Source organism: Pieris brassicae, chromosome 7 (genome assembly GCF_905147105.1).
Source record: "Pieris brassicae chromosome 7, ilPieBrab1.1, whole genome shotgun sequence".
NCBI lineage: Eukaryota > Metazoa > Arthropoda > Insecta > Lepidoptera > Pieridae > Pieris > Pieris brassicae.
Genome location: NC_059671.1, coordinates 20246972 through 20267971, shown reverse-complemented (window position 1 = coordinate 20267971; position 21000 = coordinate 20246972). Strand labels below are relative to the sequence as shown.

At 34.5% G+C, this 21000-nt stretch overlaps 1 protein-coding gene across 1 annotated transcript in view; it reads left to right on the top strand.

Moving 5' to 3' along the window:
- The window catches only part of LOC123711884, a 50918-nt gene extending 40815 nt beyond the window's left edge, over positions 1-10103 (top strand). Inside the window, exons 6-11 of the mRNA XM_045664732.1 lie at positions 500-748; positions 2534-2638; positions 3817-4047; positions 6635-6794; positions 7496-7623; positions 8315-10103. Of these exons, the coding sequence (XP_045520688.1) occupies positions 500-748; positions 2534-2638; positions 3817-4047; positions 6635-6794; positions 7496-7623; positions 8315-8443 (1002 nt within the window). The 3' untranslated portion in view covers positions 8444-10103. The remainder of the gene's footprint in view (positions 1-499; positions 749-2533; positions 2639-3816; positions 4048-6634; positions 6795-7495; positions 7624-8314) is intronic.
- The last annotated feature ends 10897 nt before the right edge of the window (positions 10104-21000 follow it).

Sequence of the window (21000 nt, the reverse complement as noted above, 5' to 3'; positions counted from 1 at the left end):
TCTCAACATCTTCAGACATTATCTATAGCACATACGTTATGTTTTTTTACGTCAAAATTTTACAGTCATAAGTACAGACGAAGAATTTTCTGGCTATAAGTTTTAAATGAAACTATTTGCAGTTTTAAAAGAAATATAATTAGTTCAGAAAACTTTAAACCGATCTAATATATTATTTCATTTATATGAACTATTTATATTAAAATCTTCAATACCATATTCTTTGCTAGCTTTGTATTTATACATTATTGTTGACAAAATGTTGTCATAATAACAATTTCTCTTCTACACTTAAATAACTAGAATTCGTGCCTAGAATTCATGAGCGTCGCACGAGTCTACAATTTTGTCTTACGAATATTTGAATATTTTGTATTTTCCGTTCGGCTGTGATTTTTTAGATATTTTAACGTCGTATTTTTAATATCCAATAGTAAATATATCTACAAGAAATGTTTTTGACAGAGGAATAATATTAAAGAAGTGTTATCGTTTCCAGTGCGTTCTCTTCGGTACATTTATGATATGGTTCGCATCAATTACCATAAACCTGGGGCCAACATTTTTATCCGGGGCTTTAGCTGCCAGTGCTGGGTCCTATGGATCGTATGGGCCGTCCCCATCGTGCCCCTTAGTAAGAGGACCCTTCAGGCATTACGTACTTAATGCTCTATGGATTGGAGTCAACGCTGTGTGCGTAGGACTAACACTTTTCCACTTAAAGAAATTACACCGAGATCTGACTAAGGTAAGGCTATTTCATTATGATTGTGTGTATTAATTATATAACTGCCTCATTGGTTTAGTAGCTAGCATGTTTGACTGCAGATCATGAGGTATACGGTTCGATTCCCGGTTGGGACCAAAAATAAATTTAGACTTTTGTAAGGTAAATTTCTAGCTTGGATGTTGAAGATCCTTTAATGACGTAAGGGTGTGGGTTTTGGTCTTGTGATACTGCGGTCGTGTTGGACATCCGTCTCATCGTAGTATGAGAGTTATGGAATAGTGTGCACTCGTTTTTCTGCGCACAACCGTGCACCATCATATCTCCTGCGTGGCGAGTGATAAGCCTAAGCCAAACCTGGAGTTATTTTATTTCAATTAAAATACTTGTATAAATGCTAAGTTTTATAAGTGAATAGTTCAATCAACTTGCCAGAATTTGCCTTTGCTCACGATTGTGTAAATACCGGATTTATTGAACGAAGCAAGAAATATTTACGAGAACAACGTGATTTAATTTTTGGCTCGCAGAGCGGATCTGCCAATAGTTTTCGATTAATGTCACTTTGTTATATAGTCACACGGCGTTGTGACAATACATTCGTATTTTACCTTTGGTACATTTTATAAATCCCGCGAAATAAAATAACTAGGATTGAAAAATAAACGAATTTTACAACTAGGCTTATGACATACTTAATTAGAATTCAGTTTTTAATACTCTTTTATAAAATATATTGTATTAAGAAGAATACGTGTCAAACCATTAATTTTAATAAATAGTATAAAAGCCCACCACACTGACAGTTATTTCAGTCAATTAAAGTATTCAGTACTCTAAAACACCAATATTTTCCTAGGAGACAATCAAAATTAATTATTTATTAATAAGTAATCATACAGCTACACTTATATTATAAAACCATACACTAAGACAATATACAAACCCAAAACAGATTTAAAAAAAATATATATACAGAAACAGAAAACATAAGTCAATTAAGTACATCTTTATATATAAATAAAGTCGTATAAGTCACACTATTATAGAGAAGAGCTAAATTAATTTGCCTTCAGTTTGGTGAGGAGCTTAGAACCAGAAGACGGACAAATTGTTTTTATCCTGATAGCGTGGGACGTGACATGAAACGTCGTATAACAAAACGCAACAAGCAGAAAAACTTTGAAGTTGATGTGTTTATTACGAGTGTCTATTAGCTTATCGATCCGACATTAACATTAACAATGCCACGACCAAGATGATCGAAACTTTCCCGACAAAGCCGTAAGGCAATAAATGAGTGGATCGATTGTGATGAGTATTTAATTGTGTTCGAGAATAGTTCAGATTATTTACAATTATATGTTTGTTAAGTTTGAAAATTGGTATTTGATTTGACAGGACAACGACTGTCGAATCTGCTAGATAGCAGATAAAAAAAAGAAAACTAAACATTAAACAAACGACATTTACTATACTTAAAAATTGTTACTATAGTAAAAGTCTTCCCGCTTCTAAAATATATAATATATATATCCTCACAGCCTGTTTGGTATGGTGGAAAATGTAAAATAGTTTATTTACAGTTGATTGAACTAACGTAAGTCCACGTCACCCATTGCTTTTAAGGCTGAAGAATGCATAGTGTTGTTTGAATTATCAAATACGCGATCTAATACAAAATATAATCAATTTTATAAGATTTAAATTTAGCCTCCAGTCTTGTTTTTGTTTTGTGCGATTACTGCTAAATATATACGTATTTTAAAAAGCTGGAGGTAATAATTTAAATCTTAACGCATGCAGGCTAACGTAGAGGCAGTACGTGTAGCAGGATTAGTGACCACACTGGTCAGTATGGCAGGGGACAATCGGCGGATGGATTCGCTACCAAACAGCGTAGGACCCAGGGTAACTATTGCATGTACCCTAGATAACAGTTTACCGATGTATTAATGGTCCGCAATTTTAAATTTTGAACAACTATTATTATAGTATTGCCTTTTGTTAACATAGCTTTCACACATTAAGAAAAACACTTTCTGAACGAATTGAAGCTATGTATTATTATTAAAAACTTACAATTATTTACATAATTTTTAATTTTTATTGTGACCACGCACGTCAGTGTCAGTAACTATTATTATTCATTGTGAAACTTCACTGGTTTATAATTTTCGAAAAAATAAATATAAGGAAGCTAATGGTTATAGCAACCATTTCCTTTTTTATATATATAAAAGTATATTTCTATGTATTCTCAAGAGAATTAAATGTTTATTAGTACAACACGCACCTCAAAAATTGGGATTGAAATTAGGTGATTAACACGTCGGTAAACATAGATACGATATGGCTGTGAGCTTCGTAGAATTCGTACGCAAAGTGCATGAATAAAAAACATTAATAAGCTTTGTAAAATGTATAAAGCCCAAAAGCTGGTAACATAAAAACATAAATTAGACGTGATTTTAATTATTTTGACTTCAGTGAGGCGATTCTAATGATGCAAACCCAGTTGTTATTATCGTTTGCTAAAGAAACGTATTTCTGCAGTTCTCCAACATTTCCTTAATGTGTCATAAGTGAATCGTCCTACTGTTTCCTTTTAATATGCAATAAAAAATAAAATGTAAAATAATACAAAAACAATTAAGCTGTATAAGTAATGTGTTGCGTATAAACGTAAAACTTAATAAATAATAGCTCATAAAATTATTCTTAAGCGATAATTAAGACATTATTAATGGGTCATGTTGGTTAGTACAAATACACATATCCTAACTATACAATTTCTCTTGAATAAGTTCAAGGCATTTTCAAAATTCCGAATAAATCTTCTTCTAAATTCTTCTTAGATGTTGATTAGAATTCTATTTACTATCAAAGGCTTCGTGTTTAAATTTAATAACATATATATTTTGCATTTTTCTAGCGAGCGACAAAGTTAAATGTTGCTGATTATATAATTAGGTGCTTAAGAATCTTTAAAATTGTTTTCGACTAATAATTTTAGTGTCTATATTTTTCTCTTAATCTTCTAGAATATTATATTAGAACAGATAATTAAAATGTTATTATGCTCCTAGACTGTCGACGGCACCCTTGCAGACGGCCGTTGCCGTCCAACTGGCAGTGCCAACTTGCCTCTGGGAGGGGGTAGACGGTTGAGAGGCTATCTCGCGAGGGTAGAAAGAGAGGGAGTCAGGAGAGTAAGAATGTTCCTGGTCATCACAGCAGCGTATGTGCTTTTCTGGGGCCCGCTGTTTATCATAACTTTGCTACACCACCCAGCATTGACTTCACATGTTGCGTACGAGGTAAGTCGTAGTAGTAAATACTGAAATCCCTTCCTTCAGTCGGCAGCTCATGTCTGAGCGTCGTGGTCAGCAAGGTTTCTACCCAGCGCCTCTCTTATAACAGTGTACAGATCGGTTCATAGGGTTGGTGAAAGGCCACGTGATCTTTTGCCTTCTTTATTAGCAACCTCGATTAGCTTCTCCAAGTTCTCATCGCCTCTTCACATTGTAAGGCCGAAATACTCAAATGTCCGTTTAGAAAAAACTAAACGATGCAAGGTAGAATAAAATCGAAGTTTTGTAGTTTATTTTAGATAAAAACATAACGCGTTAAATTGTAAACTAAAAATCATCACACATTTTCGACAGTTTCCAATATCGCAATTTAGATTGCTGTGTAACAGTATTTGCAGTTTTACGATGACATTTTTATAGTGCAGGTAAAGTAGCACGGTATAAATTAATAGTTTTTGCTCTGAAAAAGAGTAACCGAAGTGCTATTACACAGATTTACGTTATAAAAATGTGTACACGTACTAGTGTACACACGTAAGACGTAAAACGTTACTGATATGGTAATGATATACTATATGCAACTTTAATTCGTTAAATTAGATAAAGTTTAACAAATGGCTTTTATTATCATAGACTTGAATAAAATAAATACCATAATCACACCCACGTGTATTGAAAAATACAATCAAAAACTGAGTTTGAATAACTTAGAAAAATAAATACCACATCCATACCCAAGTATTAGAAAAAGAGTTATTATTCATTTTTTTTTTTGAAATTCACTGGTATTACAATTATTTTATATAATAAGTACACTTATATTTACATCACTACAATTATCAGTGTAATTGTACAGTTTAACTAAAGTGCTCACCTGTCTCTTAATATCACAACTTCAATAACAATTTTCAACAAAATCCCTACTACTAGTGTTGTCAATTAATAAATTGAAATCGTAGATTAAAGTAAAACTGCTATACATAATATACTGCTATATATAATACTGCCTATTATAATATAAATGAATATTTAAAAGATTCTAGTGCTTGGATATGTATTGCTCAAGTATAATGAGGTAACGCGACTAAATCTCTGGGCTGCATTTCTAGACTCTGGGGCGACCGTCAACATCCACGAATGTTTTAATGTAAAGTGGGAATATGGTATCAAATTATTTCAGTATAATAATTATTAATATTTTATTGTGTAGCCAATTTCACATTTCAAGGATCATCATGCTCGATTAAATGTCATTGCTTGTGGCGGGCTGGTGTGTAATTCATATCTATATGTTTCATTATTTATATTAGGTACGAAATAGTATTAATATATCATTTGATAATAATTAAATTCCATTCCAAAGACTCAGAATCGCTCTTGAACACAGCTAATAAAGCCTGTAACCAACAACGTGTTGTTAATAATTTGATTATTCATTTACGATATGTTTACGTAGAAATTATTCAGTCACGAAGTCGTTCAATAAGTCTCAATAGGCCACTCATGAAGTCACTTAAGCCTCAATTTACATTCGGAACTGCGCCCGTCTTGAGAAGAACAAGAAAAACCCGACTATATCTTAATATAATGTGAGCGAAGAATGAATCTACTTCAAGTTAATACAATAATTTAGCTCCGAAAGGAAGAAAACATTTAGACAGTGTACAAAGTCCACAGATAACATATTAAATAAAATATACGAACTAAACATACAACTTAATATTTTAAAAAACAATAAAATTGTTACTAATGCTAAATAGAGCCAAAGTTTTCCCGCTTCATAAAATATTTCTTCACATCCTCTTTGGTACATACATCTACATAACTTGTATTGTACTTAGCTAAAAGCGGAAACATTGGAAAAACATCTTCATATTTTATTAAACAATACAATTCCTAGGCTTTTACCTACATAATAAATTAAATGAAAAAAAATATATACATATTTACCCACTATCTAAATATGAATGTAAAAAAACGGTGACTAATTGGCTGAAGACGTTGAGTAATGATGAAACAGAAGATTTAATAACTGTTACTCTGTAACACACCCACTCGTCCACACACATACACACACACACGCGCCCACACGCACACACACACGCACACGTGCGCACACACACGCACACGTGCGCACACACACACACAGACACAAACACACACCAAATTTACTTTTACGACTCCGTTTTCAATGTTTTCTTTTGGCACTTACTTATTTCCTTCTATTGTATCTTATGACAATGACCTGATTGTACGTGTTCCGGTCCGGTGGTGGAGGCTGGCTAACTGGTACTCAGGTCTCCTGATACAGAGACCAGTCTCTCACATACACAACAAATGTTATCATCTTAGTTTAATCATAATAACCTTATGTGTATATGTGAGAGAAGAACTATAAATTATTATTATTATTAATTGTTACTTCTGCTAAATAAAGCTAAAGTTCTCCCGCTTCCTATCAATTGTATGTTGTCGCATTCGGGGGGGATTGTTTCTTATAGAAATCAACCAGCAAAAAGGGGATATCTATCCACCCACTATGTATAGCCCGTAAAAATAATAATACTAACAATAGACATACTATTTTTTCCAGTTATATTTCCAAATAACACTACACATTTCGTATGTCCATGCGGCGGTAAACCCTCTCCTCTTTATTGCTTTGCATCGAGCTTTGCGGCGCGCTGCGTTGCAGCTCTGCTGTGGCTGTTGCGTGCATTGGAGCCAATTTGTCCTCGCATTAACAGCAGCTGGTAAGAATTTTATTTAAATGGGAATCTTTGGAATTACACGGTATTTTTTCCTAAGAATTTCCGTATAAACTGTTACCTGGTGACGTCTGAGTCTGTTTATTTATTATTTGTTTAACCATTCATTGGGCAGTGTTGGCCTAGTGAATCAGCGTGCGGTTCTCATCTGCACCAATGGACCTTCTCTGTATGTGCGTATTTAACATTCACACTCACCGTACGTGAAGGAAAGCATCGTGATAAAACGGCTACAGCATGCCGGTTTAACCCAAAAAAGTGTTGTGTCAGAAGGCTCACCTACATGCTTATTATAAGAAAAGAAAACGACTACAAAACAAATACAGAAATGATAGTAAGATAATACAAATAGATGGATATAACGCCACTTGAATATTTGTATACTACTGGCTACTATAATATGTTTGTGTATAAAATCTCACTAAAAACTCTCATATAAAATCTCTATTCTATTATTAGTTATGGAAATACGAGCCTAATACTTGAGAAATATAAAAATAAAATTCCTTTAAAGTGCCTTCTAAGCGTTAATATATGCATTTTACAAATAGCGTGTTATTCAAAAGTGGTCCGCCTGTATATTACAGATACTGAATTTCGTAATTAAACGTAATTAAACTAGACTGAATGAACCGTAATGATTTTTAATTTTATCGACACCATTACAACATGATGCCTTCTTTCAGCTCAATCACCACTAGCTCCCTCATCTTTCTCACCTGCAGCTGCATCACCGGAACCGCCGCCTGCTCCGCCGCCCCCTATGGCACCACCTGCGCCCCCTGCGCCGCACAACGCGCCACACACGATGATGGTAATTACTTCTTATATGTAAGTGTTCACCTCATACGTGGTTTATCGCACCATCCTGCATCTACCCTGTAGTTGGAACGCCTGGACTTTGAGACGTTAAATTTCATTTATACTTACTAATAATTTAAGTCATCAAGTCAAGTTCTTCTACCCCTATTCCGATTGGCATGCTGCTTCAAGAGAAGAGTACATCTCTTATTCCACTTGTTCCATCTTCCAAACGTTCATAGATGTTCATTTATCATTTTAGTTCTTAGATGACCATGTTATGCTTTCACCCCATAGTGTTTGGCCTTCCGATAGACCCTAATTCTGCCACTCGTAATAAGTTCTTCATATAAATAATTTTCTTAATTTTGGCTCAATATTCAGGTTTCGTTTAAATGTTGGCAACACTCCTCAGCTTCCAAATCACAACGAAATAAGGGCTAAATCTGTTTGAACTAATTGTGATTCTGGGCATCTTCTGTCTTCCTTCGCTTTTGTCCTCGTCCGTATCCTATGCAGTATGCTTCTAGCTCCGGTGCTGCATGAATCTTTCAAAGTTTCTTCGCGCTTCGTGCTTTCCAGATATTTGATAGGTTCTATTCCAAGGGTACCTTTCCAACAATTATCCGCAAATAGTGTCCAGTCCTAGTCTTAGATCACCCGGTAGTGCCCCGTCCTAGTTAATGATCACATCTCGATCTCAGAGTTGGGAAGTTGAGGAGTGTGATGCTGAGAGTATGTCGAGTGCACGTGTACAGGGAGACGAGGATATGATGGAGTGGAGCAGTGTGCGGCGACCTCGTTCGCCGAGTCCCCTCCTGCCCGCGATTTGAGCACCAACCCTTCACGGCGTGTCGCTGGACTGCACTTGTAGTGTGTGCTCTAGTGTACGGTTAGGTTACACCTGTGTTGTAGAGTAAATACTGGCTCCTCACCTATGGAGCTTCTCGAACTAATAATAGCATGCATTGTAAGTGGGAGTGGTTTTTAAATAATCAAAACTCATGTGTGTTAGAAAACTAAAGAACTGTCTTAGTTATAAGTAACCTTACATTTGAAGTTTTAAATAGTCTAATTTAATTTTCGAAAAATAATAGTTTATTTTAAATAAGCTTTGTCAATATTTCAATTTATTTTCTATCTCATTTTACATTTAACCCTAATAAGTACTATAATATAAATTGCTTATACTCGTAGTTAACATAAGTGTATATTAAATAACTAAGCTGTCATAATCGATCATTACCATTAAAACTAAGTGAAGAACTTTTAACAAAACCCAAAAGAAAAATATTTTTCATGAAATATATGAAACTGAATTTAGAGGTGAAATTTTAATGAAATTAAAATCTTTTGCCTCAGAAATGTAAATATGTTCACATCCACAACTCGTGCATAATTTTATTGCCGTCATCCACTCTACGTCTTTTTTAAATTTTAAAATTGAACACCTTAATGTATAGCTAAGTGGATAAAACTATACATTTATAGTGTAGTATATTCTATCAAAATAGGTCGTATAATTATCTATTTATTTTGAGTATAACATTGTGTCAGTTTCATTTCACTTAAGTGGTATATATATGTAATGTAAGTAAAGATAACGATTCGTAATATGTCAATGTATTAATGTATAATCTTAAGCGTAATATTGTAAACTTATGAGAAAGCTCAAATTCTAAACACATTATTTTTAGTATAGACATTCATAGTGCCAAAGTATTTTTTGACATAATGAAACACAAACACCAAACATAAAGTAATTATAAAGATAGTTTAGTATAAAATAGGTTATATAGTTTATAAACGCTCAATTAATGCGGCTTTGAACCTATTTCGACGTAACTATGTAATTTATGGTTCATTAAAAATTGTTCTCAATTGAAGTTGTTCATTTGTGATTACAAAAAAAATACAATTATACAATTGTATTGTAGCGGTATTGTGCGAAGATTTTGTTACATCACTTCATAAATAGAAGCATAAATCCTCTTCTTATATATTGATAATTACTTGCCTATTAGCTTATGGACCGCGTCATCAATTTTGGCGTTTCCGGCCTCAGAGTAGGGTGTTAATGAACTTTGGCCGCTTCCACAGCTCGCTAGTTCACAGAAGGATATACACACCAGTAACTCAATACTAAACGTTTAGTCTTGCTTCGACAATGCGTGTTTCGTAGGGAGAGATCCAAAGGCGAGACTTTTTGTATCTCCTATATAAAGCAACGTATTGGATACATTATAGTTTGCGCTAAGTGTCAAATATTACAGTGTTGTAATTTAAATTATAAGTGCAAAATTGCCTAAGAAAATTTAATGTTAGCATGGTTTGCATTGTGTACTTAAAGCACTTTTAGAACTAGTTTAGTCATTATTAATGCACTTAAATATAAGATTTTCCATCCATTATTATCTGTCAAGACTGATTTCATTAATTTTAACTGGCGTAAGTTTCATGGTTATATTATTAATAAATTCATACAAATCTTAATTTTTCCTCCGACTAATGTGTTTTACGTTCATATTCTTCGTTGAATTCTATGAATCCTAAATGTCAACTAAATAATTAAGATCAACACGGTAATGTTGTGTATAAATATAATAATATCAACTTATAAATTATACAAATAATATAATGTAAAAATAATTTATACAGAGATAAATACAGGCGTTTAATAGAAATTTATAAAATTGTGTTCTTATAAATATATAAAATAAAATGAAGTATTTAAATGTGAATTAATAAATAAATAATGATAAAAGTTTGTTTTATTTAATTACCAGCAATGCCCTGCGGATTGACTCAGGTAGATCGGTATCTACCTATAAAACATCTCGGTATTGCAAAGGCTACTAAATCGGACTATATATTTTTGTTATCATAAAAGTTTTACTTTACTTAGTTGTTAATTCCTTCCTTTCAGATTAGTAGATTCACACTTACAGTTATAATCAATATACATATTTTACTTTTCAAACGAATATATATCTAATTCATTTACGTAGAATGCTCGACATGAGTAAATTTGAAAATACTCTATATATATTGAAAAAATATTTATTAGTAATTAATGAAATTATATATTGGGAAAAAAAAACAAACATTCGAAATGCAAAACTTCTTTAATATTAGAGAAGAGATTTATTACAAATAAAGAACTTCAATGTCTTAGAACTTCCCTATACACAACATTTGACATAGTTTTGTTTTGTAGCAGTAGCACAATGTCATGTTTTGTAGTTCCAACTCGGATACCAATATACAATTGCCCATGGATAAAACATTATTTTTCTAGATATTGATACGTTTTATAACTGTACAAATATTTTTTTTTGTTCTATCATCACAAGTTTCCACAGCGCATGTGATGACAGATTTTGTATGGATAATTTTTTCACACCTTGGGTATATTATTGCATTTCTGTTTGTAAATCTAAAATGGCCTATGTCCGTCAGTTTTTCAAATCGGTCCAGTAGTTTTTGTATGAAAACATTACAAACATATATATAAAAACACAATTTTTTTTCTCACTATAATATTAGTATAGATTCCAAATGCAATATAAATTACATGTTATAATCACCATTTAACGATCAATTGCTTCATTTGGCTTTTATGTTGAAATTATTCGGTCTAACCGCACGATATTTCCATTTACTATGAAACTAAGTATTCTTTGAAAGGACAATTCAGTAAAGGTACAGCGGTTTGGATCAACCATTTTTATAGAACGGGCAGGAGGTTCACCTGATGTTAAGTCATACCACCGCCCATGGACACTCTCAATGGCTCGCGAGTGCTTTGAGGACCTTTTAAGAATTGATACGCTCTTTTCTTGAAGGGCTTTGTCCTTTTACCTTCGTAAGTAAATTTTTTTATTATGGAATATAAGATACAGGTATCACTTATTCCACGTCATTAATATTGTTTCAGTAGATACACCTACTCATTAGTAAAAAATAAAGTTGTAGGCCGAGATATAAAGCCGGGGTAAAAAAAACTCTCGATTATCTTTGAAATTATCAAATCATCATACAAAATTAAACCAGAAAGGAGGGCGATCAGCTCTTGATTTGTATTAAATTACAAAACTGAACAAAAAACTTTGCAGTCCAGTTTTCCGAAGCGGCACCTGTTCACAGACATGACGTGTCAGCCAGCCATCGTTTTACTCAACCATATTTGAGGGAATTAACCGACCCGTCACACAACGCCACGACTTTCTAGTTAATAAAAGTAACCTAGTGTGCATGTCACGCATTTTCCTTCCTCTGGGCCCAACACGAGACAGCGAGTACAAAAGTGTCACTGGCATTCGCCACAACAATTATTTTAAAACTAATATGAGTGGACATAGATAACAAGATGACAAATAAATTTTGATTTAGTATTGTCTTTTGTTAAAATAGCTTTTACACATTGAAAGAAAACACTTTTTTAACAGGATGAAAGCTATTTGTATTATTACAGTCGCGTTGCGTACAGTCACCGTGACCAAGCACGCTGTAAAGCACGCGAAACGTCGGAAAATTTAAAATTATGTAAATAATTATAGTTTATACAAATAGTTTTAATCCGGTTAAAAAGGTGTTTTCTTTCAAATTTTGATTTGATCACTAATTAACCGTTTTTGACGTTATTACGACTTGACTTTCAAACCATAATAAGCATAATCTCAGCCAATCTTTATAAGAGTGAGAATTTAAAACAAAACACGTTAGACGCAACGTTGCGTGTCGACGTGTCACTGGAGATCCTGTTGACCAATCCAACGAACGGGACGCACAATCTTTTACTTGTGACTCTCATCCCTGTAGCCTTAGGCTCAATCCTCGACCAATGGACCTCATGTCTATGACCGCATTTAACACTCGCTCGTACGGAGAAGAGGACCCAATAATAGTCGACGGTGTCACACACATGTCAGCAGATTGATCACCTACTTGCCTCTTAGAAGTGATCACGGAACAGTTACAAAAATCTAAGACCCAGAACTAAAAGGTTGTAGTGTCATTGGTATATATGTATAAAAATATTAAATTTTATTACGCAAAAACCGTCGTAAACGCATGCTATATCTGTTAAAGAAGCGATTAAAGCCCTCAAGGACATAAAATGTATGAAACTAGCTACTGCTCGCTTGACTTTGTCGCCGGGAATAGGGTGTGTCGTTAAGATCTTATATAACATTTTCTATCGAGCACATTATAATCATTGCATAAATGAAGTTTAAAATATCTTATCTACGTTTTAAGATATCACTTAAATCTGTATGTCAGAAGTGTATTTGAAACGCAACTCAATTTTATATCTAGTCTAGTCAAGAGCTGAGATTTAGTCATAATGTTTGACACCATTGCCATTGCTTAGTGTAGGGTACACTTTTCATTTAGGCTTTAGACTTAACGTAAAACAGGGTGGGGTAATTTGTTTCAATAGATTAGTGTTTACGAGGCAATAGCGTGATAGAAATCAACAAAAACCCATTGAGAAATATAGCCTGGCAAAACATAGATTATTTCAGCTATCATTGTTTGAGTTGTGTCTGATATAAATTATATGAAGAATAGAAAATAATAGTTTACGATTATTAAAAATATAAAGTCAATGGACTATGTATTTTGGTTAATAAAATAAAATGTATATTTCAAAAATTTTAAATTATAATATTCTAGCTTCGCAAATATCTGCAGTCTTTTAACTCTTAGTTCGCGGAATTTAACGAAGCAGTCCGGTAAGTTTTGCAAATTTCTGCGAGAACGGTTTATTCGTATGCATAACTTTTTTTCCGTCGAAGCCCAAGTTGGCGTAAGTTATGATCGGCTTGATCACTGCTCGGTATATTTCGTTTAATATATCACCGTTTACCCCCAAACCAGATTTGCCATTCTTGCCCCTTTTTGTATATTTCTATCGGCTTTTATGTTTTGTAAACGTCCCTCGTCTTTTTTCCAGTAAATTTATCTCTATAACCAGGCTGATGTTAGTGTCCTAAATACTGATCCGTGGGGTGTTTAGATTTACCATTGCGTGGCAAGAAATAGAGTTTGTGACTCCCCAATTCATACATTTTTGAGGGCTACGTTCGGCTTCCCGTAAACACCAACACAATATTATTTGCGAAAAACTTCCTCTATATAGCCTGAGTATTTGCGTGTTATTCCCACGGGAATGTAAGTGCGTTCTCCTATTTCACCTTGCATCCTGTTGATATAGGACAAATCTTTGTTTTTTATTTTTATTATTATTAATTACTTTAATATGTCACGTGGAACATGGTGTAATGGTTACAGCTCCTTAGAAACATTGTGTAAAGCCTTGGCGATTAAAAATAGTGACGGAAACATTATTGCCAGTTCTTCTCTTCCGTTCTACGCCCTTGATTTGAGAACTGGCAGTAAATATTAAATTAGAAGCATTTCACTTATATTTCTTTTTAGACGTTTATAAGTGTACATTGTGTAACCTACACGAATAAATGATTTTGAATTGCGAACACGCTACGAAGATGGCACTTCGTAAACAACCTTATATAAACTAAACTTAATATTTAATAGTGTAGATATGTGAGCACCATGTATCTACATAATAATTTCTTTAGATGCTGCACTGTCCGCTTATTTTATTTTAATATAGTTGTTTTTAGTTAGTACATGGTCTACAAAATATTGTATAAACTATTTTAAAACAGTATGGAGTCATTTATTTTTTTAATATTTTAACTCGATATTTTGACTTTCACGAGTACCTTTTTAAAATAATTAAAATAAAGGATTTGACTTTGACTTAAAATCTTTTTTTTATTTATCAAGATTTGATCACTTGTTGAGTGATGTAATAGAAGTATTGCATATTCTTAGGTACTTTCTTATACGTAACTTAAAGGTAACGGATTTGTCTGGACATAACAGGTTTTATTATCAGTCTTTTACAGTAAACAGAATTCTGTGACCAGCATGTGCCTTCCCAGTACAATGTTTTTAAAAGTCAAAAAAAATTAATTTAATAAATTTATGATAAGGTATGATAAACTTTACAATATTTTATTTTACTTATTCCAAATAATTTAGTAGATTTTCCTCATTGTCAGTAAAATGATGTAAGCCAGACCGTAATTACACTTTTATGCTGGAATTTCTAAGCGTTATTCATTCTACTCCTATGTCGCGTATATTGTGTGTAATATGATAACAAAGAATATTGGCACGTCATACATCATGTTGAAGACACGAGAAAGCTCTATATATTTATTATCTCAGTCATGATATATTATGTTCCATATTAGACTCGAGTACGCCGGTACTATGTAAATCCGTTAAGTTTTGAACAGCGCGAGATTGCTCTTCGGATATTGAGATATACAAATCGACATCGTCAAATTAAAAGCGGACGGCGATGTTAAGAGATGCGCAGCAAGTAATAGTCAAAATCAGATAATCGGTAAAAAACAGACTTAACCGGGGAAAGTGTGGAGTCTACTTCGTACTTCGCTCCTCCAGTAACCACCCCGCGACGGCCCAGTCCGAGTCTCGCAGTAGACGCCCTTGCGCTAGTTGCGGGAAAACGCACATTCCGGCCTCCACTCGCCAAAACTTCTCAAACTGAGCTGTAAAGGCCCTAAAGGCCAACAGTGAGATTACATTTATATAAAAAAAACAAATTTCATACAAAAACGCCAGACTCAGTAGCAATTGGAAGAGGCCAGGCGCAGTACACAAATGTAATATATGAAATAGAAAGTATCTACAAGTAACAATTCTTGAAAGGCTGGCAATGCACTCGCAAGCCTTCTGAGATTGAGAGTGTCCATGTCACATCAGGTGAGTCTCCTGCCAGTATATAATCAACGGTCTACCATATTACATTATTTTTAAATTTTTGAGTATTAATTGTACAGTAATGTTGCTCTCATAATGCCAAATTACTGAGAAAGAAAAACTGTATAGCTTATTTAATATTAACTTGCGCTCAATACTTAAGTAAGTGTAATAAACATTTTGAAAAACCCCTATTGATATTTTTATATCAAGTTAAGATTTAGCATGTATATCATACAAATATGAATTTTATTTAAGTTTTGGATCTCAAATGCTGTTAGCTGGCTGTTTTACAATATATTTACCGCAATGGAAGGTTTATCTGCTACCAAAAATGTTCTCTAGTCCCATTATAGGCACCGGTCTCTCACTATGATAGACCTGTTCCAAATAAATCTTACAGTCGCAGATCTGATTGCCAGGGGCAACCTCGGTGCTCTCGCTTAATCTCGGGAAAAATTCCGCTTCATAAAAAATTAAACCCTATACGGGCAAACCATCCCGTGGCAAAAGTCCGACAAATATCTAGGAGTCACGCTCGATAGCGGCATGCACTTCCGTAAGCACATAGCCGCCGTTGGCAAGAAAGCGTCTTTTGTCCTCTCCCGCCTCTATTTCCTCCTAAAAAAAAGAGTGTCATGTCCGTTAGACATAAGGTGACACTAGGTACAAGGCCTGTATCGGTCTGTGGTTGACCTACGCTAGTGTCCTCCACAGTCATGGATGTTGGTCTCACTTTGCTTCTGTTTTAATTTCATATAACCTAGTCTCTAGGAGGATGTTTTGGATTTAAATGTGAAGATCCACAGCCACTATTCAATAGGATTCAGTCAGGGGTGAGTCGCTGAAACTACAAAGGCAACAGTGATCTTTGTCTATTTACAGCTATATTTTAAAAATACATTACAAATTTAAGAATTATAAACCGCGTAACATCCTCTTCGATAATCACATCGAACTCATCATGCTTAAATTGATAACACTTAAGCAGAATGAAGAAATCCTGATAAAGGCTTAATGACATGACGATGCCGCTTGGTATTTGGGAATGTTCATGACGTCACGATTAATTGGATTCTCTCACCCAATTTTTTGCGATATCGCAATACACTAGCTCATGTCCAATGTCGTTTGGGAAAATCATTTTTTACGGGTTACTAGTACATACATTATTTATCACTAAAAATAATCTTACTGATAAAGTTTTTACTTTAAGATACCCTATTTAATTATAAAGAATAAAATAACAGTTTTTAAACGGACGAAACGGACTTATGAGCCTCTGGCAATGTGAATGTCTATGGGTGGTAATACTTAAAACCTTAAAGGTTAGCCTCGTGCCGGTTCGCTTCGGTTACATATTTAAAAAAAAAACTTATAATCACGTTTATCATATCCAGCAGATCTCTTTGTTATAGAAAAAACTGTGACATTACGATAAATTTCATAAATCATTAAATATTTATTGTACTTCATACTAATTACACACCACGATAAAATATCTGGTATTAAATGAATGTAGCGTGACCGATGTCAATCTTTAACGACACGTCATATCACGGTCAGTTATTACATCATTCGTTCGCATTAGACCGCACTTCAATCATCATTCTTGTCAAACACTCCGTCACACCCAAACGAGAATTCTGATTAAATTTTTTAATTAATATACACCGCAGATATATTAGCAAATGTTTTGATTGTGAGATGTTCAAAAAACTATCACCGTATTGGTTTTGTAATTAATGTGCATATTATCACGCTTTGGAACTCCTTACCTCTTGATATCGAACGAGCTTAGTCTTGAAATTTATTCAAGATTCTTAATTTTCATCATTTCTCATATGTTATATATATTAATTATTACTCATTCACCTTCAGATAAGGTTTTACGTTTTTATTAAGGATCAAAGGTTGCCTAATAACTTATGTATCTTGTTATTTATACGAATGTTTCAGGTAAATAAATCAATAATGTCTTCCAAATTCCGATTTTATTACCTTAGATTGGAATACTTAACATAGATTTCGAAAAGACAAGTGGAGCTGAAAGAAAACAATAATGAAAGAAAGAAGACAGTACAAAAGATGGGAAAAGAACACAAAACAGGTTGCAGGCAAGGCTTCATGAAGAATGGGGATTGAAGTGGAGGAGCCCTTTCTCGGGATTGGATGGAACGGATGTTCACATTTTATTTTACTCTGTATAAGATTTTTCTTATGTCTATGTAAGTTATCCGTAAATTTAAGAGGGAATTTTATTTTTTTAGTTAGTTTGGAAGTTTTGAAATATTCCTGCTGGAACATGAGCACTTATGGTGAACATTTTACGCCTGAACTTAATTATAATCTTTTTATGTACCAAGTTTTAGAGTGCCTTTCTTTTTGTGCATATGATATAGCTGAAATCTATATGGTAAATGACCAGTCGTAATCTAGATTAGCCTTCAAATAACCTTTTAATTATTTAAAAATCTCATGTTATCGGCTAAACTCCTATAACGCCGTACAATTAAAATACTCATCCAGTTAAACGCTAAGCCTCGCAAATAGAGTTTGAAAGTTTTCCTTTAACACTAAAACTGATTACTAAAAGTTTTCAAAGCTTAAATAGCCTTGTTTCGACTAATCCCGTTTTGTTCTCAACATCCCCTTGTACGCCATTCGAAGTTTAAAGTACACTGCTTTTAACTTGTTGGTTTAGTAATGTGTAGGTAGGTGTTTAGAATCAAACACTCTAAACATGCTTAGACTCGATTTACGTAAGTTTGATAGTAATAATCTTATATCAAGAACGGTTGCTACTACTATTATCATTATTATTTCTAGGAATATGGTACAAATATTATGGTGATACAATCTAAACTTCGCATATTCAGCAAGACAATTGTGCAAATTTGTCTTAAAAGGAAATTTCCATAGAAGTTACACATTACATTAAGTTACGAATCATATAATTATATTATTTTATTACTACATCATTATCATTATTAAAATATATTATTATATTATCAAATGAATATTATTTATAATGTCTGTCTTAAATAGAAATTAATAAAACAGTTTTTCAAGAGTCGTGAATTAAGTCGTTTTAAAAATAAAATAAACTTTGTTTGCCATACAAATGTTTTTTCCTATTCAATTCTAGATTAATTAGAATTAATTTTGGACATAATCAATTTCTCCCCTTGTCTACTTCGGCAGTTGACTCGAAAAGATTTATGTTTTTGAGATGCACGTGATTCCAGTCCAAGGGCTCTCTTCTAGCCAGCTGCTAGCATATGTATTATATATATATATTAAATATATATAATTGCTATTTAGTGTTAAGATTTAGACATATAATTATATATTTTGGCGTTCTCTCGATTTAGTTGGTAAGGTAATGATGTGGAATAAATAAATAAATATTAAGCAATGTTTCACGGCGAGGAAAGTTTTGAAAGCTCCAGGGAAATACCCAAAAGAATTAAGTTCATGACCGATAGTCGAGATGGATGAGAGTTTAAACGTATCTTAATCTTTAGGTATTTACTGTACAGTACTTTTTTTAATACCTGTATTTTCTTAAAAACAGGCAATGCCTCTTAACTTAAGCATTTAATTAAAAATAAACAGTATATTATCTTTGGTTAGTCTCTCTTGAATACCTATTTTTTCTCTCAGTCATACTAAATAAATTTAAGGCATATTTGTCGAAGCACGGTTTAGCACACAATGTGTTTAAGGTAATGTTAAAATAGCTCCAATTTTTTTCTACCAAGGTAACACTGAAAATGTTTAGAAAATGAAAAACGGCTTAATGTAGAAAGTTGTCAATACTTTTTTTATTTTTCAAAGTAATATTCGTTCTTCTCTACACACATCGTCGCATTCGATGGACCGCATCTTCAGGGCTCGTAAAGCGAATACCTCCAATTTTATCAGTCAGAACTGTATGGCGGATGACTCATTATCTCGAAACCTGCCCTAGTCAAATATTCAACAGTCCATTTTCTGGAGTGCGCTAAAGAATTGTCGTGGTGTAGGAGGATCCTGCTTCGAGGGCGCTGCTTTCGAATTTTATCCAAGACAACAGGCAAACGGCGATTGACATAACAGTCTGCAGTAACTGTCCTTCCATCTTCTAGCACAACTGTCGCGAAATGACCTTTCCGGCCAAAGAATGAGGCAATCAACTTTTTTCCTCAATCAATCAATCCATTCTTTACCTTAGTAGGCCGATCTTCGAAAGGAAACAACCTGACAACAAAGCTGATTGTTTTTTTGGTTTCGTAGCAACATATTCAGCTTCCATCACTTGTGACGATGTCAAATACAGCATTTAATTCACCGCCGTTGAACTTATGTAACATTTGACGACACCAGTCCATGCGAAGGTGTTTCTAGTCGTCGGTTAAAGTATGGGGAATTTGACTTTTTGAACTTGACTTAATGTCCTATAACCCCTAGGTGGGGCAGAGGGCGTCCACAGTGAGTCTCCATCGCGTTCGATCTTGAGCCTCATGTTTCACCTCGCTCCAAGTCTTTCCGGCTCTCTTTGCCTCGTCCGCAACTGTTCGGCGCCAGGTTTGTTTGGGACGGCCACGCTTCCGCTTTCCTTGCGGATTCCAATCAAGCGCCTGCTTGGGAATATGATTGAGATTCCTTCGGAGTGTATGGCCTATCCAATTCCATTTGCGTCGCTTGATCTGCTGGCTGATCGGGGTTTCTCGACAGCGCTCCCAAAGTTGCTCGTTAGAGATCTTTTCAGGCCAGTAGATGTTCAGAATACGGCGAAGACAGCGGTTAACGAAGACTTGGAGTCGGTGCGAGATGTGTTTGGTGACCTTCCACGTTTCACACCCATAGAGCAGCACAGATTTGACGTTGGATCCGAATATTTTAGCCTTGATTCGACGCGTCAACATCCGTGACTGCCATATAGGCCGAAGTTGTGCAAAGGTTGCTCTGGCCTTGGCAATGCGCGAAGTGATGTCCTCTTCTGTACCTCCAGTTTCAGACACGACGCTTCCGAGGTAAACAAATTGTTGAACGCTTTCTATGTTCTCTGCACCCACCCGCATTGGGGTGCGATTCTCAACTCCAACACGCATTTCTTTCGTTTTCCGGGTGTTGATTTTGAGTCCCGCAAATCCCGCCTCGCGTTCCAGGTCGTCCAACTTAGATTGCATGTCGCGGTGCGTGTGACTCAGCAGACAGAGGTCATCGGCGTAATCCAAATCTTCTAAGATGTTGGTTAATCCCCACTCTATTCCGCGACGCTGGTTCTGATGTATGCGATCCATAATTCCGTCGAGAACAACGAGGAAAAGTAGTGGCGAGAGTAAGCAGCCTTGCCGGACGCCTGCGTGCACTTGAATATCGTCTGAGACGAGACCATCGTGAATCACTCTACAAGAATAGTTCCTATAGCTGGCCTTAACTACGTTAATTATCTTTGGCGGGACACCAATGTTAGACAGTCGCGACCATATGCTGCTCCATCTCAACGTATCGAAAGCTTTTTCGAAGTCAACAAAGGCAAGATAAATCTCTCTCTGCCATTCTGATGCCTGTTCGAGAATGA